Source organism: Tenrec ecaudatus, chromosome 2, assembly GCF_050624435.1.
Source record: "Tenrec ecaudatus isolate mTenEca1 chromosome 2, mTenEca1.hap1, whole genome shotgun sequence".
Taxonomy (NCBI): domain Eukaryota; kingdom Metazoa; phylum Chordata; class Mammalia; order Afrosoricida; family Tenrecidae; genus Tenrec; species Tenrec ecaudatus.
Genome location: NC_134531.1, coordinates 289,820,168 through 289,846,006, shown reverse-complemented (window position 1 = coordinate 289,846,006; position 25,839 = coordinate 289,820,168). Strand labels below are relative to the sequence as shown.

The window sequence follows — 25,839 nt, the reverse complement described above, 5'->3', positions numbered from 1 at the left end:
AATTCAAGTCTCGAGTTTCAACAATGAAAGATTCTATGAGCAAGATACTGAATGATGCAGGAAGCACCAAAAACAGATGGAAAGAATTCACAGGTACTGTACCAAAAAGAATTCATAGACACACAACCATTTTATGAGAAGCATATGGATAAGACCTCATGATGCTGAAGGAAGAAGTACAATTTGCACTGAATACATTTGCCATAAGTAAGACTCCAGGAATTGATGAATACCCATTGAAATGCTTCAGCAACAAACTATGGGTAGGTTTGAGGAGAACTGGAATTCCAAAACTCTGAATTGCGCTCATGCTGAAGAGGCAGTTGGGTGAACAGAACAAGCAAACACAGCATGGTGTAAAACCAGGAAAGATGTGTCTCAGGGCTGTATGCTCTCAGCATACTTATTCGATCTGTTCGCTGAGTGAATCATCAGAGAAGCTGGATTCTTTTAAAAAATTGTTTTATTAGGGGCTCATATTAAGGCTCAACTCTTAACACAATCCATACTCACATAAGTTGTGTAAAGCACATTTGCACGTTCATTGCCCTCATCATTCTCAAAACATTTGCTTTCCATCTAAGCCCCTGGCATCAGCTCCTCATTTTTTCCCTCCCTCCCCAACGCTCCCTTCCTTATGAACCCTTGATAATTAATAAATTATTATTTTTGTCATATCTTGCCCTGTCTGGCTTCTACCTTCACCCACTTTTCTGTTGTCCATCTCTCAGGGAGGAGGTCACATGTAGATTCTTGTAATCGGTTCCCTCTTTCAAACCCACTCTCCCTCTACCCTCCCAGTATCGCCATTCACACTGCTGGCCCTGAAGGTATCATCCGCCCTGGATTCCCTGTGTTTCCAGTTCTTATCTGTAACAGTGTACATCTTCTGGTCTAGCCAGACTTGCAAGGCAGAATTCAGATCATGATAGTGGGTGGGAGAGGAAGCATTTAGGAGCTAGAAGGAAAGTTGTATTTTTCATCATTGCTACATCATACCCTGACTGACTTGTCTCCTCCCCATGACCCTTCTGTAAGGGGGTGTCCAGTTGCCTCCAGATGGGCTTTGGGTCTCCACTCTGCACTCACCTTCATTTACAATGATATGATTTTTTTTGGTTCTTTGATGCCTGATACCTGATCTTTTGTCACCTCATGGTCACACAGGCTGGTGTGTTTCTTCCATGTGGGCTTTGTTGCTTCTGAGTTAAATGGCCGCTTGTTTACCTTCAAGCCTTTAAGACCCCAGATGCTATACCTTTTGATAGAGGGGCACCATCAGCTTTTGTCATCACATTTGCTTATGTACCCAGTTGTCTTCAGCAATCATATAGTGGAGGTGTGCACCCAGTGATATGATTATTTGTTCTTTGATGCCTAATAACTGATCCCTTTGATACCTCATGATCACACAGGTTGGTGTGTTCTTCTATGTGGGCTTTGTTGCTTCTGAGCTAGATGACCACTTGTTTACCCTCAAGCTTTTAAGACCCCAGATGCTGTATCTTTTGAAGCCGGGCACCATCAGCTTTCTTCACCACATTTGCTTATTCACCCACTTTGTCTTCAGTGGTTGTGTCAGGAAGGTGAACATCATAGAATGCCAAGTTAATAGAAGAAAGTATTCTTGCATTGAGGGCCTACTTGAGTGGAGGCCCAATGTCCTTCTACTACCTTAATACTAAACCTATAAATATAGGCACATAGATCTATTTCCCCATCCTCATATATATTTTCATATGTACATGTCTTTATCTAGACCTCTATAAATGCCCTTTGCTTCCCAGCTCTTTCCTCTATTTCCCTTGACTTTCCTCCTGTTCCACTATCATGCTCAGTCCTCACCTGGGTTTCAGCAATACCTCTTTGTTACATTACCCTAGCTCATGTCCTACCAGGCCTCCTACACCCACCTCACCACCAATTTGAATCACTTGTTCCTTTGTCCCTGGGTTTGTTAACACCACTTCCTTTCCCCACACCTCCCCCTATCCATGTCCCCCCGGAACTGATGGTCCCGTTGTTTTCTCCTCTAGATTGTTCATCCAGCCTATCTTATTTAGACAGACCTGCGGAGATAATAACATGCACAAAAACAAGACAGAGCAAAACCAAGCAACAATATACAACAAAACAACAACAACAACAAACCACTGACAAAGAACAAAACAAAACACAACAAGAAAGAAAAGCTTGTAGTTAGTTCAGGGATCGTTTGTTGGCCTTTAGGATTGTTTTCCAGTCCAGTCTGTTGGGACACCATGCCCTGGCCCTAAAGTCCACCTTCAGCATTCCCTGGGGACCTTGCCGCTCCATTCCCTTGCTGTCCCGCTGCACTCCCCCAGTGCAGAGAAGCCGGATTCTATGAAGAAGAATGAGGCATCAGGATTGGAGGAAGGCTTATTAACAACCATCCAATATGCAGATGACACAGCCTTACTTGCTGAAAGCGAGGAGGACTTGAAGTGCTTGCTGATGGAGATCAGAGTGCAGCCTTCAGGATGGATGACAACTCAAAGTAAACAAGACCCAATCCCTCCCAATGGAGACAAAGAGAAATGGTTGGTGTTGTCAAGGATTTCATTAGGCTTGGATGCACAATCAGTGTTTATGGAAGCAGCACTCAAAAGATCAAAGGGGACATTAGGTAAATGTGCTACACAAGGCCTCTTTAGAGAATTGAAAAGCAAGGACGTTACTGTGATGACTGAGCTGTGTCCAGTGCGAGCCATGATTTTTCCATCGCCTCAGATGCTTTTGATCATTGGACACTGATTCGGAAGATTGAAGAAGGAACGATGTATTTGCATTATAGTGCTGGCGAGTAAGAGTGTAGAACCATGATGGCCAGAAGAGCAGACAGGTCGGTGTTGCAAGAACAGCCAGAGTAATCCTCAGAGGCAAGGACGGTAAGATGTCATCTCAAGGACTTTGGACCTGTCAGGAGAGACCAGTCATGACCTGTCAGAAGGACATCCTGCTTGGTAACATAGCGTGGGGCAGCCAAAATGGGGAAGACCCTCGACAAGATGGCAACTGCAACAAGGGGCTCCAACATGAAACGATTGTGAGGATGGAGGGCACAGTACCAGGTATTGCTTCATTCTGTTGTCCATGATGTTGCTCTGCGTGGGCACTGATTCAAGGGCACCGACAACAGGAGTCAGTATCCATGGGATGGCAGTGAATTCGGTTTGGGGGGGGGGGGCTGAGCACGTGGCTGAGACTCTGTATGGAAAATGCCCACGCGGACTTCCATGTGGTGGTGACTTTCCGGGGAGGGAGGGGAAGGAAATGGGTGTGTTTTCACTTTATTTGGTTTCTTAAAGAACGGAACTAATTATGACCAAATGGGAAGGGAGGCCATCCAGGGACACCGACGTCATTGCTTCCAGGTTGGTCCATAAACACAAACCCGCCAGATCTTTGCAGGTGTGGGCCAGCCCCACTGGGTCCCCTCCTCCAGAGGAAAGCAGCCCTGCTCATCCTGGCCAGGGTGCCAGATAACCTGGGCCGTGGCCACTCTGGGCTTCTCTCCAGTCCTACCCATCTCACCCGTTAGGCCACAAAATATTGATGCAATGTACACGACATTGACAGGTCTCAGCACTTGGTCCCAGTTAGATTCTTCTACACGAGTGTTAACTGGCTTTCAGATTCCTGGTAGACTTTGGACATAGAGCCGGTGGCTAATTAGGTCCCTAGCTCGGATGGCATCTCTTTGTCTAAGAGTAGGTTTGTTGTTGGCCATAATTCTAGACGCACGTTTCTTATTCATGTACCTGCACACGTGACTTTTGTGAACAGAAATTTGCATGTGTCCTCTGTGTTTACTTGTAAACTCTGCTTAATAGACTGCTTATATCGGTGGTTTCAAGTGACTGAAATGAATACCAATTTAAAAAAAACCTAGGCCACCTTCAAAAAAAAAAAAAAAGAGTAGGTTGGCTCATGCAGGCAAAGGGTGTGGGCGCCGTCAGTACTGCGCACGTGCTTGATTGGCTGCTGTCTGTCTCTTTCAGCTCGCCGATGTGTACAGCTCCTCGCCGTCGCTGAGGCGGTATTTTATGTCTGTTGAAATGGTGGCTTGCAGGTAAGAATGGGGAGCGGTACCCACGATTCACTCGTTCCTCAGGAGGAAGTCCTAGCCCCGCAGCGCACTAGTTGTCTAGTCTTACTGTGCCAAATGCTGCACACCATGGTGGCTTCACCAATCTGAAATGCATTTTCTCTCAGTTGAGGAGGTTGGAGGTCTGAAGACAGGCTCTAGATCAGAGGTTCTCAGCCTTGAATACGGTTCCCCATGTGGTGGTGACCCCCAACCATATAATTATTTTCGTTGCTACTTCATAGCTGTCATTTTGCCACTGTGATGAATTCGGTGACCCCTGTGAAAGGCTCGTTCGACCCCCAAAGGGGTCTTGACCCACAAGTTGAGAACCGTTGCTCTAGAGGAAGCCTTCCCCCCTCTTCCCTTCTGGGGAAAGTCCTTGTTCCTTGGTTCCTTGGGGAACTTCATGCGGGATGGCAGCTCTCCTTCCCAGCAATCTGTGCTTGCTTCTCTGGCTGCATCTGCTCTTTGGAATATCTCAAAGGGGATTGATTGGCTCAAGCATGCCCTCCACCGATACAGCCTCTGAACATAACACACATCACAGAGAACCCCCTGTCCCACATGGGATTCTAACCACAGGCGTAGGGGTTAGAAACTGCAACACTTATTTTGGGGGAGGGCGGGGACATAATTCATGGGCACCAAGAAGAGAATTGAGAGTGTTTTGGGAAACCAACTTGCTGAACTCACTTGCTACCCAAATGCGACACAAGCACTTGAGATTCATGATATGATCCAGCCAAGGTCACATGGAAGAGAACATTACACCTGCTTTGGCCAAGTATCTGCTTTTAAAAGCAGATACCCAACTAAGCCAAGAGAAGAGAGAGAACTAGGTAATAACCCCAAACTGAACAGACTGACTGCCATCAAGTGCATGCTGACTCATAGCGAGCTCGTAGAATAGGGTAGAACTGCCCTTGTGGGTTTCCCTGGGCCAACCTACAGACCAGCCGGTCCGTGAGCAGCCTAACATGTATCTACAGTGCCCGCCTCCCAGGCTCCTTCTCAGAGACGGACAGAAGCCATGCACTGGCTTGTAGGTCGCGCTCTTGTATTTTATTACAAATATGAAACAATAGACTACAGAAAATTGTACATGGAAATGTTTTATTCACTACTGATCCTATGATATTCCCGAGTTTCTGACGCTTGGACCCAGCAAATCAGAGGCTGCTGATAGACACATTGATTTATTTTAAATTTGTTCCAGTTTTTAACATTGCCTGCTTTCTTTTTCTCTATTGAGGTTTTCCTCTGTCCTTGGTGTCTGTTTTGCTTAGTTTAAAAATGTTTTCCTGCATGTGAAATTTCAGATGGGTAAATCTATAGAGACAGTAACTGGGTTAATGGTTTCTGGAGGGCATGACAGGGGAGGGGAGGGGGGATGGAGTGCTAACATTGATGAGTAAAAGTGAAGAAAAGGTTCTAAAACATTGTGGTGATGACTACACAGCTTTGCTGGATGTGATTGAATCATTCCATTGTATGATGTGCTAATAAAACTGTTTAAGAAAACAAAAAGCCCAAGCAAAGTTTTTAAGTGTTGAGTTGAGAAACAAAAGTCATTGCTCCAAACCATCTGTGTGTTGCCACACGTAGGCCAGAGACAGTCTCCATGAGACAAAGCAAACCTCAGACTGGACTGGCCCAGCTAGAACCTGGACAAATGCCTGTTGGCTCATAGGTTGCTGGACCTGCTCCAGTGGTGGGCAGCTGCGGTGCTGCCTTCAGGCGCACTGCTTCCCTGATGGGAAGCCATCCAATGAGCTGACAGGCCTGGGCAAGCCTGGGCTTGCAGGTCAGCCAGGACCCCTGCATCTCTCACTCTGCCCCTGACAGTCAGCAGCTGGGGATTTCCCTCAGCCCAATTCCTGTCCTGTCCTGCGGGTGTGCCCATGGCTACTGTAAGGTGGTGACAGTCATTTATGTAACTTAGAGGACAGAGCCAAGGGAACAATAAGGATACTTGCCAAGTAGGGTCACCAGATTCGAAACTGCCATTTTCAACCTGCCTATAGTACTTAAAATTGGCATAGTCGAAAATGTGAGTCCTGGCAGTATACTCGTATTATTCATTTTAATTATTATTGATTCCAATGAATTCCAATTCATGATGACCCTGTCCATGTGTGTGAGAATAGAACTGGATTCAACGGGGTATACAATAGCTGATTTTGGGGGAAATAGGCCTCTAGGCCTTTCTTCCACGACATCACTCCCACCTTTAGGTTAACAGCTGACTGAATTAGCTTTTGCACTGTCCAGGAGTCCTCTTGACCCTACTAAAACCAAAACCTAAAACCAAATCCAGTTATCAAGTCAACTCATCACTCTAAGTCTATCCCATAGTGACTCTACACTATAGAGTCTGTACTATCGAGTCTAGGATAGCATAGCACGCAGAACAGCTCCATAGGGTTTCCAAGAATGTAAGTCTTTACAAAAGCAGGCTGCCTCATTTTGCTTACAGAGCAGCTGGTGGGTTCAAACCACCTACCTTTCACTTAACAGCTCAATTCTTAACTCACAGCTCAGCCAGGAGTCCCTGGCCCTGCTTAGAGTTTGAGAATAGACAGCCACATCAGTGTGACCTCTGGCCACAAGTGGGAGGGCTTTAGCTGTCTACCGTAGGAACAAAAGTACATAAAACTTAGCCTTGGGTCCCACGTATGGCCACTTATTAATTACTTTATTGCTAGATCTTAATCTGGGCTGTCTTGAAACACAGTAATAGAGTACCTAGACAACCAGAGCATTGAGGTAGCATGTGACTAGTGAGATAAACGAGGGCAGCTGGATGATTGTTTTTTATTTTGGAAATGGGAAAGCTAAGTTCTAGGGGCATGAACAAAGTTCCATTTCTTTAGGTTCCCTTACAGAGATTTACACAGCTTAGCCTTCCTGTTTTAGAGACTGTAGGCGCTGGAAGTGGGATAGAAAAAGTTTCTCACTTATGGGCTATGCAAGGGCGTCGTCGTTTGAACTGGTGGGCAGGGTGGTGTGTGGGACTTGAGTTCAGGGTTTTGAACTCAGTCAGTGGTAAGGCTTACACTCAAAGTTCAAATAAAGGCCTGGTCCAACCGAGTAGCTTTGGCACATGGGTGCAGAGCCAGGCAGGGGGCCAAGTGGAGAAGGGGATGTGTGAGCCCCCCAGGGCAGGTTTTCCTGGCTTACCTCAGGGGAGAAGTAAGAAAGGCTGAGGGCCACAGTGTGTGTGCCAAACCTTGATTCTTCAAGAGCAATAGCTGGGTCCCTCTCTTCCTTCCATGCCACTGCAATGGCCTCCTGACAGACACTGGGTGGAAGAAGCAGGCTAGTGTTACAGGAATCCAGGCACTTATCTTACCGAGAGAAAGATTTACTTTTAGGAGAGTTAAGGTGTGGCAAAAGAATTTTATTAAGAGACTCCTAAGGAGGAAGAAATTCTTCATAGCCAAGATAGCTGGTCTAGGTATTTCTTATTTCCCGAATGCATGCTCTTAGCCTTTTAAAGGACCAAATCACACAAATTCTTGGGAACGTCCATGGGGAGGTTGAGGAGAGTGGGTAGCAAAGGGTGCAGGGACATGCAGTCTGTGCATGCTTTGTCCAAATTTCCACTTTCCCTCCCCTGCCCTGTCTCCTGAGGACCAACACCAACTGCGGGGGAGAATTGGAGGCCAGCGCCCTCTGCTGTGTTGTACTGGAAGTGCATGCTTCGCCTGTTAACTTTGCCGTGTTGCTATGTAGACTCCGCTGATGTGTTTTCCTGTGTTTGATTTGCCTTCCAGTGGCGACAATTCCACCGTCGCTTACCACCTGCAATTTGGGCTTCCGTCGCCAGACGATGGTTTCATGAAGTACAGGATGAACGAAGAGTTGGTGCTGGGTATTTTGCGTCAAGATTTCCATGATCGGACCTTACCTGGTTGTAAGACTCTGGGGCTTGATCCAGCCTCCTTCTCATTCTCTGGTAAGCAGGGCCAGGGGCTGACAGACAGCCATGTCTACAGATGCGTGAATCGGACTGGGGGACACCCATGGTTGGATGCTGTGTCTGCCACCGGCTGATGTGTTCATGGGCCCAGGTGTTTGTGTGCGAGGGTGAAACTCCAGGCTCTGCGAGGGCTTCACAACCTCTGGTCCTTCAACCAGGTTGTGTAGTTGGAAAATAAATCGTGGGAGTAGTCATGAAGGTGTTCTGATGAAGCTTGTGAGAGCGTTCTTGGTGGCAATGAGCCCACATCTTCAAGCTTGTTCACGCATGTTATGAACAGCCCTCACAGAAGCACTGTAGTTTCATGAGAGATTGAATGTAGAAGGAGTTGAAACAAAGGGGTGGGGTAGCTAAATGTTGAGCGGTTTACACCAAGATGAAGAGATTCTTAGTTTATTTTTTTCCTGTTGAATCAGGCCACTGAGTATCAGGACACACAGTGGCCCCAAGTGACAGGGTAAAACTGCCCCATAAAGTTTTTCTGGCTGTAATCCTAATGGGAACAGAGTCTTTGCCTCACGGAGCCACTGAACGGTTTTGAACCGCCAGTCTTGCAGTGAGCAGCTGAATGGGACAAAAAAAGGCAAATGGATTGGTTTCCTTAACAGACTGGTCATCTACTTGTACAATTAAGCCCCGAACTAGGAAATTGATATTGTGTCGAATACATATGGCAGACCTGAGTTCCTGAGAGTTTTAACAAGGCCGCAAACTGTGCTCTAAGGCAGGTAGGGAGGTGGAGTGCCTCAGAACCTTTGCAATGCGTTGGCCCTGAAGCTTTGCTGAAAGATTCCTGGTTTTTACCTCCGATTCCTCCCTTGGGGGCACATCAGCTCGTGCTTAGCCCCTGATGCTGGCGATCTTGGGCATTTTATGTTCTCATGCACAGTACATTAGAAACATTCTTGGGTATATTAGTGGGTGCCCAGTTAATCATAATTGAATGCATGGAAGCAGCCAACTGAAATGGCATGTGCTTAGCAGCAGGCAGGGTGGCAGCCGCCGAGATTCAGAAGAGAAGCACTGGGGCCATAAAGCGGATGTGTGTCCCCGTGTAGTCCGAGAACAGGTTTATGGGGATGACACTTATCTGGAGATCAGAGGAGGGGAAAGGAGAGACACCGAAATAATGACATTCAGAAGGTCAAATGTTAGTTAAGTGGGGCCGTTTTAAGGAGCCCGGGTGGCACTGTGGGTTAGGCATTGTGCTGCTAACCACAAGGTCAGCTGTTCAAGCCGACTCGCTGCTCTGGACGAGAAAGGTGAAGCTAGCTGCTCTCACATAGCTTTAGGTCTAGAAACTCTATGGAACAGCCCTGCCTTGTCCTATATGGTAGAACCATGAGTTGGAATTAATTCGATGGCAGTGGGGCTTAGAGAAGTCATCTTTAAGAATAGTTAAATTGTAGAGCATCGTGAACAGCTTAAGTGATGTAAATTCTTAGCATGCTCGGCTGCTACCCAAAGGTTACTGGTTCGAGTCTACTCAGAGGTGCTTTGGAAGAGAGACTTGATGGCCTTCTTCAAAAAGTCAGCTATCAACTCCCCCCACTTGGACACATGGGACCTCTGGGCAGTGGATTTGGTCTGAGAGTAACTGGTTTGGTTAGGGGTTGGGGCTTATGGGCCAGGCAGACAATATACACATGTGGCCTCCTTCTTGACAAACTTTTGATAAAGGAAAATCGGTTGGTGGAAGGTCAACCCTGCATGTGAAAGGTTTCACTACAGATCAGCCAGTAAGCACACGGCAGCCCAGGCTTTCCCTATTGATTGGTGACTCATATCTGGAAGCTCCTGTTCTGCCAGCATGCCTCCTGCCTAAAGGCGCTCAGCTCTCTCACGCCAAGCTTCTTGGGTCAGCACGCCTACCACTGTAGCCACCTTGCTACCTGGGCAGGGAAGCGTGCCATACCCCTGCCATGGCATCAGCAGCCGGTCTCCTGGTTCCACTGCTGCTTTATCTCTGCCGCATTTGCTGTGATTCCTGCAGTCAGGTGATAGAGCACTAGCCCTGTCTCCTGGGTCTAGGAGGTGCCTAATGCATTCTGCTCCCAGCTTTTCTTCTTGAGAGGAGCTAGGTCCCCTCTCTGGCCTCAGTGAAAGCCTACTGGGATGGCAGGAAGGACCAGTCTCCTTATTAGATTCTTGACACTGTTCTTGCAGGGTCCTCCCCACTCCCTTGCCCCACAAGGTTCTGGGCACCACATTTGCAACGATTAACAGGCAGTCTAACTCCTTGGGTGGTTTTACAAATTCTTTCCTTGGTAGTCCCTGCTAGTCGTTTTGTGTGAGAGGTTCAATATTGTGAGACCAGGATTGTAAAAGGTCAAGAAAAGCGTGTGTGTGTGTGTGTGTGTGTGTGTGTGTGTGCGTTCATGCTCAAGAGGAAACATTCTTTGATGGCTGCGACCTGGGGTGGGAGGGGAAGACAGTCTAGAGGGCAGTTAAGTGTGCCCTTGGGTGAAGGAGAAGGCAATATACTACAGAAGGGAGCGTGGCCCCAAACAACAACAACAACACAAAACACAAACAGCAGCAGGGGAGGACGTTGGGAGGCTGGCAAGAATTACAGGCAACAGGTAAACCCTGTTCTGCTCACGGTCTTGCAGTAGTGATGATAAATCCAGGGACTGACAGGTGTGGGAGGGAGAAAGGGAGTGTATCTAGGTTTGAAAGAGGTTTAACACACACACACACACACACACACACACACACACTAAGTGTCATTTGCCTTTTGAAAAGTAGTTCAAGTCGTCTCTGTCTGTGTTGACTGAAGCGTAAGCTTTCTGTTAGGAATTTACAGGAAACACATGCTGCTTTTCCATAAAGATTCTATAGTCAAACCCAGTGAAATGGAATGAAACGTCAAATGTGTAGCGTCAGCAGGTTTTACAACCTAGGGGACACTAGCCTGTCTGCATTTTCTTTTCAGAATGAAGCGGTGTCGAAGCTGAGCTCCCTGAGCGCTGGAGACGAGGATGATTCTGGCCATTGTACAGAGAGACGCTGAATTATGGCAGAAGGACTTGCAATGGCTAGAAGACGAGGGATTGACCTTCCTCCCCTGATTTTGTACAGGGGTGTTCTACCTCCATGTCTGGAAAAATGGTGCCTGAATGCTGCCCCATTTGGGCGCAAAACCAGAGTGGGGTGGGCCATGGGTCCCTGTTGTCCTTGAAGCACCAGCTGCCTCCCCCCACACAGAGGCACTTTCTCTCCTTTGTGAGCTGGCGCACTGGCCTGAGGGCTAACCTTCACTTCGGAGAGAGGAGAACAGGACTCACAAAGCCCCCAGGGGCAGGAGCATTGAGCCAATTGCTCATTGAAGTCACCCCCACCCCCATCCTGTTCTAAGCAAGAGTGAGGAAGCACCATGCTCTGTCTGTTTCCATCGCCAAAGCTGGGCAGCCTAGCAAGTGAGTCGTAAGCACATTCACATACGTCACCACGTGATAGACAATAGATAGAGATAGCGCTATATGAATAAGATATGCGCTTCTTACTTTCCAAGTTCACACTGTTCCTGCGACGCTTGAGCTCCTCTTGTTGGCTGGGCCTTTTGAATATAGTGCAATCATTTTGACTAGTGTCCCGTTAGACCGTCACGGACATGACTGAGCATTTTCCAGACATCTTACAGGTTGTTTTGTTTCCATTGCCTTGTGTTAATGGTCTTTGGAGCTGTGGCTGGGTCCAGATCACCAATCTTTCGCTTAGCAGCCAAGTGTTTAGTGGCTGTGCTGCCCACGTATAGACTTGCCTGCTATGGGGGACACAAAGCACTTAGGTCCGTGGGGACATTGCTTTGCCGGTAGTTTTTCAGGAGAACGTTTTGTGGTCATAAGAGGAAAGATTCCCAGCCTGAGTATTTCTGTTAAGTTAATTTTGGGGATGGGCGGAATGGGGGTTTGGGGCAGGGGGAGAGGCAGCTGTGTGTGTGTGCATGCCTCAGGTTTGTTCTGAGCTCTGTATGACACAGGACTGTGGACAACGTGACTTGGCTTTTTTATGCAAAGAAAAGATCTATTGTGACTCATATCTTAGTTTGAAAGACAGTCTCTGAAGCTGGCGAATCGTCCTCCTCCCTGTTTATTGTTTTACATGTTCAATGTGACCTGTGGTGTATTCGTATCTTGTAAAAGATAATTAAAAGATAGTGAAGGAGAATGAGTTGAGGACACCAGCCGTCACTTGTTTCTGTGTGTTCACCGTCTCAGTTATGTTTGCTTTAAGCGGTGACATCCGAGGGCCGTGCTTTGCGCTGCCATTTCCTGGCAGTCAGTGATGTTGGGAGTGAGGTTTCCTTGCCTCTCTCTTCGGAGCGGAGGGCCAGACTGGACCGGGCTCCACTCTGTCTTCCAGGAGAGGCTCGCTGCTCCTTCCATTTCCTCCAAAGTCCCTCCCTCCAAAGCCAAAACACAAACTCACTGCCCGGTTAGAAGCGACCCGGTGGGTTTCTGGAAGGATAGCACTTTATGGGAATAGAAAACCTGGACTTTCTTCTGCGGGGCTGCTGGCGGTTTCCAACTGCTGGCTTTGCAGTTAGCAATCCAGTGTGTAACCACCAGGACCCCAGGGCTCCTGCCAGGTCCCTGGAGCTGGGCGGGAAGGCCTGTTCATAGTTAGAGGCATAGGTTAGTTTTGTTCCTCCTTTCTCTGCAGAAAAGATCAAAATCCAAGTACACTCACTCCCAGCATAGTTAGGTTCCAAAGACCAGATTGTTGTGCCAAAATGACCTTCAAGGAGGAGGACTGAGGGGGAGGAGGGGGTACAGGAGATGGGAGAATGAGGGGGAAGGGAATAGGAGGGGAGGGGGGGACAGAGGAGAGAGAGGAGGGCCTTTGAAGCCAAGTCCTCCGCACAGTTGGTGCTGCTGTGCTCTGGGCCCATTGAGGCAGACCTGGAGCCTCGCTGCTGGCCCATTTGGAGGTCCTAGGGCTCCAGCAATGGGCAGGGCCTGCGGTCAAGGTGGTCGATGGGGGGCTGCTGCTTGCGCCCATGCCCTTTGCAACTGTTTCTCCACAGCCCCAACAACTTGCTGCACGGCGCTGCAGGATGGCCCAGAGCCCCAGACACAAGTGAAACGCTGCAGCCCCCAGACCCCATGGCCAAGGCCTGACCCCCCCACCCCACCCTCCAGGGCCTTGGAGAAAAGCAGCAGCAGCCGCTCTGCCCCCACCTCTCTCTGGCCACTCGCTGGCCTTTCTCAGAAGCGCTCCTTCAACATCCACCTCGGTCACTTCATTTTCACAGAGCGCTGCAGCATCAGGTGGCCCCTATGGTGGGGATGGGACCACAAGACACTTGCAGGAGAGCTGGCTGCCTCAGCAGGGAGACTCACAGACCTGCGTGGTCCTGTGAGCTGGGCGCTGGACCAGGGGAGGAATTGCAAGCTTGCTGGCAAAAGAATATATATTTTCATATTGTCCTAAGTGGGAAAGGGTCAATAGGGAGATTGCCAGTCAGAGAGGTATAGACGCTGCCTATAAGCAGGAAGTCCCCGTGGTGCATCAGTCAAGCACTCTGCTGCCAGCCAAGAGGTTGATGGTTCAAACTCACCAACAGCTCCTTAAGAGAGAGAGCTGGACATCTGCTCACACAAAGATTAAGGCCCAGGACAATTTTTTTTTGTTTTTTTCCACTATCATGCTCAGCCTTCATTTGGGTTTCAGTATTTCCTCTTGGTTACATTACCCTTGATCACGCCCTACCAGGCCTCCTACACCCTCCTCACCACTGATATGAATCGCTTGTTGTTCCCTTGTCCCTGGGTTTGTTAACAACCACTTCCTTTCTCCCCACCTCCCCCTATCCCATGTTCCTCTGGAACTGTCAGTCTCATTGTTCTCTCCTCCAGATTATGCATCCAGCCTATCTTATTTAGACTGACCTGTGGAGATAATCACATGCACAAAAACAAGATAGATCAAGACCGAGCAACCATATATAACAAAACAACAACAACAAACCAATGACAAAACACAGGACAACTTTTAGATCAGGTCTACTCTGTCCTCGGGGGTGGCTGGGAGTCAGAATCCACTCAGCAGCCATCACCAGAATAACGGTCTCAATGCCAGGGCGGCGTCATCCAGCCTTGGGCCACACGGTGGGTCGTGGAGAGGATGTGCCCGGCATGGACTCCTCTGGCGACGCAGTGTCGACAGAGCTGACGTTTGTGACGAAAGCCTGTCAGCGCTGTTTGGGCAGCATGCCGTTCCATGGGTACCGCTGCTGCTGGGGGGGTTGACCTTTCCTCTTCTCAAAACCCGCGGCCCTTGAGCTGATGCCACTCACAGCGACGGAATAGGACAGGGTATCCCCTTGTGAGTTTCTGAGGTTGTGACTGTTTAGGCATGTGGAAAGCCCCGTCTTTCTCCCCAGGAGCATCTGGTGATTTCTAACTGCTGTCCTGGGGGATCGCAGCCCAACCTATAACCACCACGCTACCCATCGAGGCACAGTAAGAGGTCAACACATACCTGGAACGATGGAACAATTTGGGAAGAAAAGCTGCTTGTTCCGACATGGGAGATAACCAATTGGATCTACGGGATCAAAACGTACTCTCCCCCTCCTCTGAACAAAAATGCTGCCCAGAAGATCCATTGTTTTGCTTTCTAGTGGAATCCTGTTCTCCGTCTACGTTCCATGCTGTGTTTTGCTGCCGGCTTTGAGACTAGAGACCAAAGGGGGGAAAAGACGAGGAAAGAAGCGGCTAGTTATATCAGGCAGGAAACAGCAGAACAAAACAAAGATCTCAGTGGCATTCAAAAGAAATGAAGCCCAATCAGAGGGTTGTGTTGGTCCGAGGAAAAGGAGTCCAGTATTGTTTATCTGGGAAAGGCTTCTTCACACAGGGCTCTTGCTGAACCCCGAAAGACTGGGGACTTTGGACACACAGAGACACGTTCCTTTCTCACGTTTGTGTTCTTTTCTGCCTTTCTGTGAACTCTGCACAGGAACCTCTGTTCTAATCAGTCTGGCCAGTGCTGAGAAAAATGGGAGAACGCTTAAGTTTTCTTTCTCTGTTTTTCATGAGTGTTTCATAGCTTTAAAGTAGTTCACACCCAGGGTTACTATGTCAGTAGCAGCTCCATCCACGATTACCCTTTATTCTTTTCCTACTTGGGCTCACAGTTGGGTGAAGTGACCAATGGTAAGCCCTAGAGTTTGTAGTGGCAAAGCCTCCTGGGCCTCCATGGACAATGTTGTCTGGTGGAGACCCGGCCCCCCAAACTCAGCGTAGGCTTGGCCGACTATGGACGTCCACCTTGAAGAGTGGCCACAGGGGAGGGATGATTTGTAAGGCTTGACTTCCAACTTAGGACTCTCTGGGAAGACACGACTACTCAATGTCTGTTTGGCTAACCGCTTTGCAAAAGGACCAGCATGATGCCAACAGATGTACAAATGTGCTTGACAGAATGGAGGCATCTATGGATCGTGATAAGAGCTGTAAGAGCCTCCAACAAGATGATTAAAAACAAACAAAACAAAACAAACACACTGCCTTGAAGTCCATTGCCACTCATGGCCATGCTGCGAAGAGTGCATTTCATTCTCCACAGACCCATTTCACAGTTGGCAGGACCAAGGTAGGCTCCGTCCAAGCAGCAGCGTTCTGGACGAAGGAGGCCGACCTTGCAGAAGAGCCGAAGCAGAAAAACATAAATAGAATCTCTTTTCTTTTGAAGGGTCCAGTGAGGTTCCAAAATCAGTGTTCCCCCTTCTGCCCACGTCCTTCCACTAGTCCCCTGACGACTTGACTAGTAAGCCCTGGAGAGATAGCATTTGAGCGTGGCAGGTTTTCCTGACCTGTATCTACCCTCTCTTTAGGTTCATCTGTTCTAAATAAGAACGAGTTCGCAGAACAAAGGGTTATTTATAGATGTGAGTGCGGGCGGGGACCGGAAACCACAGAGGCCGCACTTGCTACAGAGCGCGCATTAACCACCCTGTAAACTCAGCCTACACACGGTTTAGAGCCAGCACTGGGAGCCCCGTGGGTGGAGGGGTCGTTCCCTAGTGACCTTTGCGACTTGAGAGAATCATTTAGGTGCTCGGCCTGGGTTTCTTGGTGAAGAACAGGAACTTGTAACTGAGCATCCCCACACCCACCGAGAAGCTGTGCGCAAATTGGGTGTGTGGTGATGTGTACGAGAATGCGCATTTTTCTGGGAAGATGTCTGAACCTTGACAAGAATCCCTGAAGCCTAGGAGGAGTAAGGTGAGCACTGTATACAGACCAAGTCGGCATTTGAAAGCATGTCCATAGAACCCTTCTGCTGAAAAATGATTCCTTTTCATCATTTCTCAAAATCTCCTTCAAAGAAGAAGTTTCTTTGGGCAAGCATTCTGGCCCAACATAATCTCGGTCAGAATATACATGCTATTTGGGACAAACTACTTCTTTACAAGCTAAACTTTGAAACAAATACGTAGGTAAGTCAAAGGATTGCTCCTGGGGTGGGGGTGTGAGGTAGTTAGTTTATTGTGCCAGTCTAACCCATAAACACACGTGGGGTTAATTGAAGGGCGGAGGGATACATGACTCGGTGAGCCTTGCCTTTCCAGTTCTCGGTCTCTTGCTTTCTGAAGGTGGGACCAGGGTGCAACTGCCTTAGCCAGTTCCCTGCTTCAGCTGGCAAGGCTCACTTCTTGCAAGATATCCCTGAGGAGAAGCCACATGGACCTACCCCGATGCAGTCCTGGCTGCTGGAGCAGCCATGTGGAGACCCCTGCCCGCGCTGAGATGCTTACACATTCACTGACTCAGCTTTCCTCCTGCAGTTGGCATGGTTGTGTTTTTTGGGTTTTTTTTGTGAGATGGAGGAGGACTTTGTGGATTGGTGTTGGACATATGTGTTAATAGGTTAATGCTGGACTTGTGGGTTTGGGCAGCACTGGGTTGGGATGTTTTCTTGATGCACACTTAACCTTTATATAAAACTCTCTCTTATATATGCGTTTCTGTGGATTTGTTTCTTTAAAGTACGCAGACTACCCAGATTAACACAGGGTGGGTTTGGGGTTCAGTGCATATCAAAGAAACAAAAACAAAACAACTTTCTGCCCTGGAACCGAGGCCAGCTCATAGCGACCTTCCAGGGCAGGGCAGGACTGCCCGTGGAACTGTAGCTGTCTCCAAGAGTGGAACGCACTGCCCTTCTCCCTCAGCATGGCTGGTGCTTCAGAACTGTGAACTTCACAGGCCGCAGCCCAACGTGAAGCCTTTGTGGCAGGTGGATTCCAAACACACCCAAACAAACTGTGATCAAGGGGTGGGCGCAGGAAGACATTAGTCACAGTAAGATGTTTTCAGAAAACAAATCCAACCCCCTCAAACTCACTGCCACCAAGTCAATTCTCACTCATAGAGGTCCAATACTCTAATTAGAGTATCTACCAGGCCAGTTCAGTTCAAGGCAGAAAGGTCCATCAGCCCAGAAGGCCATGGTAATGTCTGCTTCTCTATGTCTCTTTTTAATTCTAGATTTTTCCCGCCAACAGGCAGAGGACAATCACACGGTTTATTATGAAGAAACAGTAAGAAAGTGGAGACCACATCAGTGAGCTAAAGATCAGTGAAGTTGTGCCCAGGAACATTTTCCCTATCACTCACTGTATCTGCTCATGCTCCGAGGCTAGCAAGGGACTGTCCTAAGAGAATTTGGCTGGAAAAACTTACCCCACCGCATCCACCCTACCACCCTGATTTTTGCCCTTAAGACTTTTTTTTTCAATTCCCTGAAGTCAAAGAAAACACGAAAAAAATAAGATAGATCGAGCCTTCGAGGATGCCAAACCTGCCGTCTGTGGTGGTGGAAATCAAGAGCAAAGGATTCTTTGAGGAAGGGCTGGGGTCTTAGAAACCACTGCATATGTCTTCAGATGGGGGGTGTTTCCATAGGCTAAGGAAGAATCGCCCCGCATTGTTTCCGTTGCTTTTCAGCACGATGTTGGGACTTTGCCTGGTATCCCATTATGTTGGGCTGAGAATCTTTTGACCAATCTACTCCCAGTGTGGTTCCATATCCATGTGAGAAGTTCCAGCCTCAAAACCCAACGGTTCTGTTTCTGCCTGCCTGGCTAGGAGCCCAGGTGACATAGTGGGTTATGTCTTGGGCGGCCAACTGCAAGATGAGCAGTTGGAAACCCCCAGGCGCTCTGCGCGAGAAAGACTGGGCTTTCTACTCCCATAAAGAGTGACAGTCTCCGAAACTCACAGGGACACTTTCCCCTGTCCTTCAGGGTCGCGAGGAGAGGGACTTGCCTCAGCGGCAGTGAGCTGTTTGTGCTGTCAACACAGTTGAATGCCTGCCTGAATACTTTTGTGGCTCAGGAGACTGCCCACAGCACGTTGTTTTTTTCCCCACACATCATAAAAAGTTTGCTTCTCTTCGTTTTTGAATACCATTTGCTCAAGGCTTGTGATAGATTATTTATATACATTAGATGCATGGGGAGAGAGCTAAGCATTCCAGTCACCCGCTCAGAGTCACAGAGCAGAGCAGAGAACTCGGTTTTGAATCACTGAGAGCATTAACGGTGTCTGCATTCTTTCCGCTCGTACTGACGGCTGTCACACAGACTTCCTTCAAACACAAGTGAAAACTGCGCAGTGGTCAGAGCTAGGATCTCAAAGCTAGGAAAGGAATCATTAGCAGAGAATATGCTGCCGTGCTGTGAATGGCCACCGACTGGTTGGAATCTCAGCAAATCTGTGTTGACACATCCAATCACAAACCACTAGATTGTCCTCATACGACTGGGAGTCACAACAGTAATGAAGCACACAGCCCATCTGTTCCTTCTCTCAACAGCCTTCGTATTCTGTTGTCATCCCGAAATCCAGGTCCCTGGGTTGTAAAATGGTTAAGCATTCAACTGGTGACCAAAAGATCAGCAGCTTGAATTTTAAAACAATAGATAAAGAAATAAACAACCCTCTACAAATCCCCCAATATGTGAAAAGCTCCAGGTCCCCAACGTAGTAACAGGATTACCAAGAGAGAGACTCCTCAAATGAGGGCTTCCTGGAATATCTGGTGCTTTGGGGACACAGAAATCGAGGTGGCTTTAAACCAGTGAAGCTCAAACAGAGGTGAGATTTATGCCCGACATGAAAAGATGAGAAGCTTCAGGGCCTTCCAAGTCAGTGGGAACCCCTGAAAGAAGATATAGTCAAAAGGCCAAATCTCAACACCCACAAACAGGTCTTAAGAAAAAAAATACCCCAAAGTATCAAAAAGAATTTTTGGTTGGTTTTCCTGTTTTCAAAGGGTTTTTGGGAAATGGTATCATAAAGAATAGGGGGCAACTCACAGAAATGTGGGTGAAGGGATACAATGGAGCGTGTAAGATACAAAAGAATAAACATATATTATATTGCATATATTATATATAATAATAAAATACACACACTATATATTAATAATAAAATAATATATAATTGTTCAAGGATTCACGAGAGGGGAAGGTGGGGGAGAGAGGGGAGGAGAAAAAAGAGGAGCTGATACCAAGGGCTCAAAAAGAAAATGTTTTGGAAATGATGATGGCAAGATACGTACAAATATGCTTGATACAATTGATATGTGGAATGTTATAAGAGCTGTGAGAGCCCCCAATAAAATGATTAAGAAAAAGAAGTAGCACAAAGTTGGTTATTATGAGGTAAGATTAAAAATTTCTCAGATATCCAAAATTATCCAAACTCTTGTACCACTCCATCATCTCTAACTCCATCTCCTCCTCCTCTTAGTACTCTGCCTACCTGTCTCTGGACTTGGCAATCCACCGCAATGTCTCACAGAGGAAAAGAAGAAAAGAGTCGAAATAGCTCCGTTGACAGGCTGATTGGAATGCCAGTTCTACCATTTGGCTGAGAAATGGAAAGGAATCTCTTGGGCGGCATTCCGAATGACATGAAGGAGGAGAGTCGTGTTTGTGATTTTTCACTGTTGGCTTGGTGCGTCCTTCACAGTACAGCCCCCGTGTGGTCGTCGCCTTTCTCTGCCATCTCTAGAGAAACCCCAACATAGACCCGATGAACCCCTGACTGCAGCTGCCATGAGAAGGGAAACCTTGATGTAGGAGGGTTCTACTTCACTCATTGCTATCTATTTATTTCTTTAAGCACGCATCTAATATGTGGATTGATGTTTCCATGCCCCAGTTCTTAGGAGTTCACGTCAATAACCAAACTTTTTTTCTTTCATTTTCTAAAGATTAGCTCAAAGTATGACCATTGAGGGCATACTCCCCCCACACCCCCCACCCCACCTCCAAGAAGGGCTGAAGAGAGGTGTAAGGGTTCTCATGAAGAAGCTCAGCAAGAGAACGACTTAGTGGTCTGCTGCTGAAACTATGACAGCCAGGAACACTTTGGGGGACAATTTTTTACTCTCTAAGGGGTCATTATGAGCTGGGAGTGACTCAAGGGCTCAGAAGAACAACAACAATTTGAGTTCTGTCACAACGCCCGACTCTCTTGTGGTTGAGTGACCACAAACAATATGTAATAATGAGTATAGCTGTGCATATTACAGAAATAAACAGTGGGCTCTAATTTGCCAACGTCTGATTTAGGAAATAGAAATACTTCTAACAAGTGAAAAAAAGATCGGGAACTTAGAGGATTGGATGTACAGGTGTGCTCACTAGAGAACGTGTGTTGGTATATGTTGTAATTTTCTCATGTGGGCATTTTATTGATATATATTATACATAGTACATGATTTCATATATGAATTTATCATGTATTAGGGACTTTTGTATGTAGTACAGTGGACCAGCACTGAGGCGGAAGATAGGAAACCAGTCCAAGCTCAGCCACTAACTTGCAATGTACTATTGATCGAACTCCCCAATCAGTATAGAGCACTGGAGAACCTCCAAAGTTCTCAACTATCGCTCGCTGACGCTGTGATTTTCTTATTCAGACTTCTAGGAAGGAATAGAAAGGAAAAATACTAATTAATTGGCCTGAAACCTCATGATTTAGGTCACATATTCAACATAATCATAAGCAACAACATCATAAAGATCAGATTGAGGTTGTCACGAAGTTCATCTTGCTTCGATCCACAATCAATGCTCATGGAAGCAGCAGTCAAGAGAGCGAAGGATGAACTGAATGGGATAAATCTGCTGCACAAGACCTCTTTCTGAGTGATGAAGAGCTGGGACGTTACTTGATGAGGTGGTTAGTTTATTGTGCCAACATGGCCGATAAACACATGTGGGGTTAGTTGAAGGGCGGAGGGATAAATGGCTCAGTGAGTGTTGCCTTTCTAATTCTCAGGTCTCTTGCTTTGTGATGGTCGGACCAGGGTGCAGCTGCCTTAGCAGTTCCCTGCTTCAACTGACAAGACTCACTTCCTCCAAGACATCCCCAAGGAGCAGCCTCATGGATCCTACCCCGATGCAGCCCTGGGTGCTGGAACAGCCATGTGGAGACCCCTGCCTGACCCAGCTATCCTCCTGCAGTTGGCATGGTTGTGTCTTTTTTGTGAGATGGAGGAGGACTTTGTGGATTGGTGTTGGGCATATGGGCTAATGTTGGACTTGTAGGCTTGGGCAGCACTGGGTTGGGATGTTTTCTTGATGTGCACTTAACCTTTATATAAAACTTTTTCTTATACACAAGTTGCTGTGGATTCGTTTCTCTTAAGTACCCAGACTAACACACTTGAGTACTGAAATAAGTCTGATCCAAGCCATAGTATTTTCAATAGCCTTGTATACATGTAAAAGTTGGACATTGAAAAAGAAAGCTTTAAGGGAAACCAATGCATTTGAAATACGATCATGCTATGAGGATGGGGAAGTAGATCTATGTGCATATATTTATGCGTTTAGTAATTAGGTAGCAGATAGATATTGGGCCTCCACTCAAGTATTCCTTCATTGCAAGAATACTTTGTTCTATTAAACTGGCATTTCATGCTGCTCACCTTCCCAGCACAATCGTTGAAGACAAAGAGGGTGCATAAGCAAATGTGGTGAAGAAAGCTGATGGTGCCTGGCTATCAAAAGATATAGCCTCTGGGGTCTTAAAGGCTTGAAGGTAAACAAGTGGCCATCTAGCTCAGAAGCAACAAACCCCACATGGAAGAAGCACAGCAGCCTGGATGATCACAAGGTGTCAATAGGATCAGGTATCAGGCATCAAAGAACAAAAAATCATATCAGTGTGAATGAGGGGGATTGCGCCATGGGGACCCAAAGCCCATCTGTAGGCAACTGGACATCCCCTTACATAAGAGTTAAGGGGAGGAGATGAGCTAGTCAGGGTGCAGTGTAGCAACGATGAAACATACAAATTTCCTTTAGTTCCTAAATGCTTCCTTCCTCCCCCACCCCCACTATCATGATCCCAATTCTATCTTACAAATCTGGCTGGACCAGAGGATATACACTGGTACAGTTAGGAATTGGAAACACAGGGAATCCAGGACAAATGATTCCTTCAGGACCAGTGGTGAGAGTGGAGATGCGGGGAGGGTGGGTTAGAAAGGGGGAACTGATTACAGGGATCTACATATAACCTCCTCCCTGGGGGATGGATAACAGAAAAGTGGGTGAAGGGAGATGTTGGACAGTGTATGATATGACAAAATAATAATTTATAAATTGTCAAGGGTTTATGAGGGAGGGGGAATGGGGAGGGAGGGGGAATAATGAGGAACTGATTCCAGGGGCTCACGTGGAGAGCAAATGCTTTGAGAATGATGCGGGTAACGAATGTACAAATGTGCTTTATACAATTGATGTATATAATGGATTGTGATAAGAGTTGTTTGAGCCCTCAATAAAATGATTAAAAAAGGAAATAAAAAGAAATATGATGATGCTGACAAAAATATTGAAAGTACCATGAGCTGCCAGAAAAATTAACAAAACCGTCTTGAAAGAAATAAAGTCAGAATGCTCCTTAGAGAGAGGATGATAAGACTATGTTTTATGTACTCTGGACATGTCATCAGGGAATACCAGTTCCTAGAAAAGGACATTATTCTTGGTAAATAGAAGAGCAGCAAACAGGAGGAAGACCTTGACAAAATGGATTGACACAATGGCTGCAACAATGGGTATGGTAGTTGGATGATTTTATGTCAACTCGACACTCCTGGCTAAGGGTGGAGTCAACCCTGTCAATCAAGTGGTAGCTGGATGACACTGTCTTGGGGGTGTGGCCTTTTGTATGAGAGTGAGGAATTCTGGGAACTGCCCCTCTCTCTCTGCCCCACCCATACCTTCCTGCCTTCTGGAACTTTGTCTGACTCAAGAGGCAGCCTTGTATGAGCCCATGGAACTAAGAGCTGTGGCTCTCCTGCCATGTTTCCACCAACCGTGGGTCCATGAGCCTCTGTACTTACCAGCCTGTGATCCTCCTGTGTCCTGCTTCACTTTTCTACGTCATTAGTTTGCAGCTACAATAGTCCGAAGAGACTCAGACTTGCACTTGGCTGGGATACTTTCTTTGGATATAAAATCACTTGTTGACCTAAAGCTTTTTCTTATACGTATCTGAGTGTCACTGGATTTGCTTCTCTAGACAACACAGCTTAACACAAATGGGCTCAAACAGAGGAACAATTACGAGTATGGCACAGGACCGGCCAGTGTTTTGTTCTGTGGTGGATAGGGCTACTGTGAATTAGAATTTGTTTGATGGCACCTAGTAACAACAATAACACCAAACATTGACGAGATATCTTGCGGAGATTTCATAAGAACCAGGGATGAGAAACATTTTGTGCTGTGCACAGTTCACAGGACATCAGGGAACCCCTCCCACCACTGAGCAGAACTGTCCATGTCCTAAACCAATAATTAGCATCCAGGGGGGTCATTGTCTTCTCAGAGTGGTGTTTGGGATAGTTGCTTTGGGGATGTTGGATATGGGGCAGGAGTGGAGAGCCTTTGTGGCTTGCAAACCATGCCCTGGAGGGATCCCTATACCTGGGGGGTGGCGTTAGCTGAAAGAGTTCTGTGCCCACATTTGCTCCCCAACTTTATTTCACAGATTGGATGGCTACTGGTAAAGAAACCCCGGCCCAATCACATGGTTGGAAATGGGGAAACAGTCTCAGGAGGATGTGCGAGTGGATGCAGCTGCGGCTGAAAGTGAAGAACAGATTCTATTTGGAATGAGAATTTCATATTCATTTTCTGAGGGGGGTGGGTGTCCAGGAGTGGGAGGCAAGCAGAGAAGGGAATATTCAGTCTCAGTTCCTGTTGAGAACTCCATGTCAGACCTCTTAACCTGAGGGAACACGTTCTCATAGGCCTCCTCAGCAGAGTTCGCCACACGCTTTCGGTTCAGGAGCTCGTGATGGACCAGGCTGTAGCACACCTCCTCCCCAGAACCCTCCTCTTCATTTCCCTGCTGGTCAAAAGGAGATCCTGTCTCAAAACTTGGTCTCTTGCCATTCTCTTTAGAACTTGTCTTCACAACCCTCTCTCTACTTCCCCTTGGCCATGAACCCCTCTGCCCCTCTAATCCATAGCCCCCACCTCAACCCCTCTCAGTTAGAAGCTGACAGAGCTTCTATGCTGTCCAAAGCTTATAGACGTCCCCAGTAGGTGCCCTCTGTCCCATGGCCTAGGGTTACTCTGAGAGCCCTCTAGAATTCCCCATGCTTGGGGGTCCTCTGGGAAGTCTACTCAGACAACAGGGAACCATCTGATGGCACCTTCATGCGACAGTGCTGTGACATCTATTTTGAGATCTCTTCATTTTGAAAAAGAAATCACCTTGGAGGGAGATCTCATTCATGCTGCTGTCTCAGGAGATAAAAAACACAAAACCAAAACCAAAGCAGCAAGAGTAAGGAGGAAGGCATGGGTTTTTGAATCCTGATTCTGCCATCTCCTCAGCTCTGTTTTCTCACCTGCAAAATGGAGAAATGCATAGTACCTATTTTAAAGGAGCGTTGGGGCATCTAAATAAGAAACCGCATGGAAAGTGCTTTGCCTACCACTGGGCATAAACTAAATACTCAGTACATGTCAATTCCTTTGGTACATCTCAGTCACCGGGCCCTGTACAGAGCCCCTTGGAGTCACAAGTAGAGACATCAGGAATTCTTTCTCTTATGCTAAGGTTAAAAAGTCCAGGTGACCCAGAAATTGGGCTGCTAACCATAAGGTCAGTGGCTCAAACCCACCAGTTGTTCCACAGGTGAAAAATGAGGCAGTCTCTTTCTGTAAAGATGTATAGCTTCAGAACCCTCATATAATAGTGGGGGCAGATGGACTCCATTCCGTAGCTCATGATGAGCCAGGTTTTTGCGTTAGGGCCAGCTTGGGCCAGGAAGGGCAACTTTCTCTGGTACCTGGGGCATCTGAATTGCTACTGTCATCTCAGGAAGACTCAAAGATACGTCTCCTTACCTGAATGGGAGCAGCAGGTGTCCCTTCATCTAGAGAAAGAGAAAGAGAAAGAAGAGGGCGTGGGGGGACACTATGAATTTCAGGTCATGGGGAGATTTGGGCATGGGGGGGAGGAAGCACTGGAATATCAGCGACCAGGGAGTCAAAGAACAGCCACGGTCCCCACAGTGGGCTGTGCCGATTGACAGCATGATCCTGGGTAATGGCAGGCCCATCCAAACCAGAGACAATCGGAGTGGAACTGCGGCTGAGAGGCAGACTCACCCATCGGTCTTGGATAGAAAAGCACACTTCTGTTCCTCCCACCATCTTCCCCTTCCTTTCTCCTCCCCTCCTTCA

The 25,839-nt window shown here is 47.3% G+C and overlaps 2 protein-coding genes across 2 annotated transcripts in view; one reads left to right on the top strand and one right to left on the bottom strand.

The window, feature by feature from the left end:
* C2H3orf52 (chromosome 2 C3orf52 homolog) overlaps nucleotides 1-18,387 on the top strand; it is a 44,072-nt gene extending 25,685 nt beyond the window's left edge. Inside the window, exons 4-8 of the mRNA XM_075542957.1 lie at nucleotides 4,023-4,093; nucleotides 7,888-8,069; nucleotides 15,140-15,256; nucleotides 17,594-17,646; nucleotides 18,352-18,387. Of these exons, the coding sequence (XP_075399072.1) occupies nucleotides 4,023-4,093; nucleotides 7,888-8,069; nucleotides 15,140-15,256; nucleotides 17,594-17,646; nucleotides 18,352-18,387 (459 nt within the window). The remainder of the gene's footprint in view (nucleotides 1-4,022; nucleotides 4,094-7,887; nucleotides 8,070-15,139; nucleotides 15,257-17,593; nucleotides 17,647-18,351) is intronic.
* A 255-nt stretch (nucleotides 18,388-18,642) lies between these two features.
* The window catches only part of SLC9C1 (solute carrier family 9 member C1), a 145,467-nt gene continuing 138,270 nt past the window's right edge, over nucleotides 18,643-25,839 (bottom strand). Inside the window, exons 28-29 of the mRNA XM_075542956.1 lie at nucleotides 24,363-24,490; nucleotides 18,643-18,745 (exon numbers count right to left, since the gene is read on the bottom strand). Of these exons, the coding sequence (XP_075399071.1) occupies nucleotides 18,643-18,745; nucleotides 24,363-24,490 (231 nt within the window). The remainder of the gene's footprint in view (nucleotides 18,746-24,362; nucleotides 24,491-25,839) is intronic.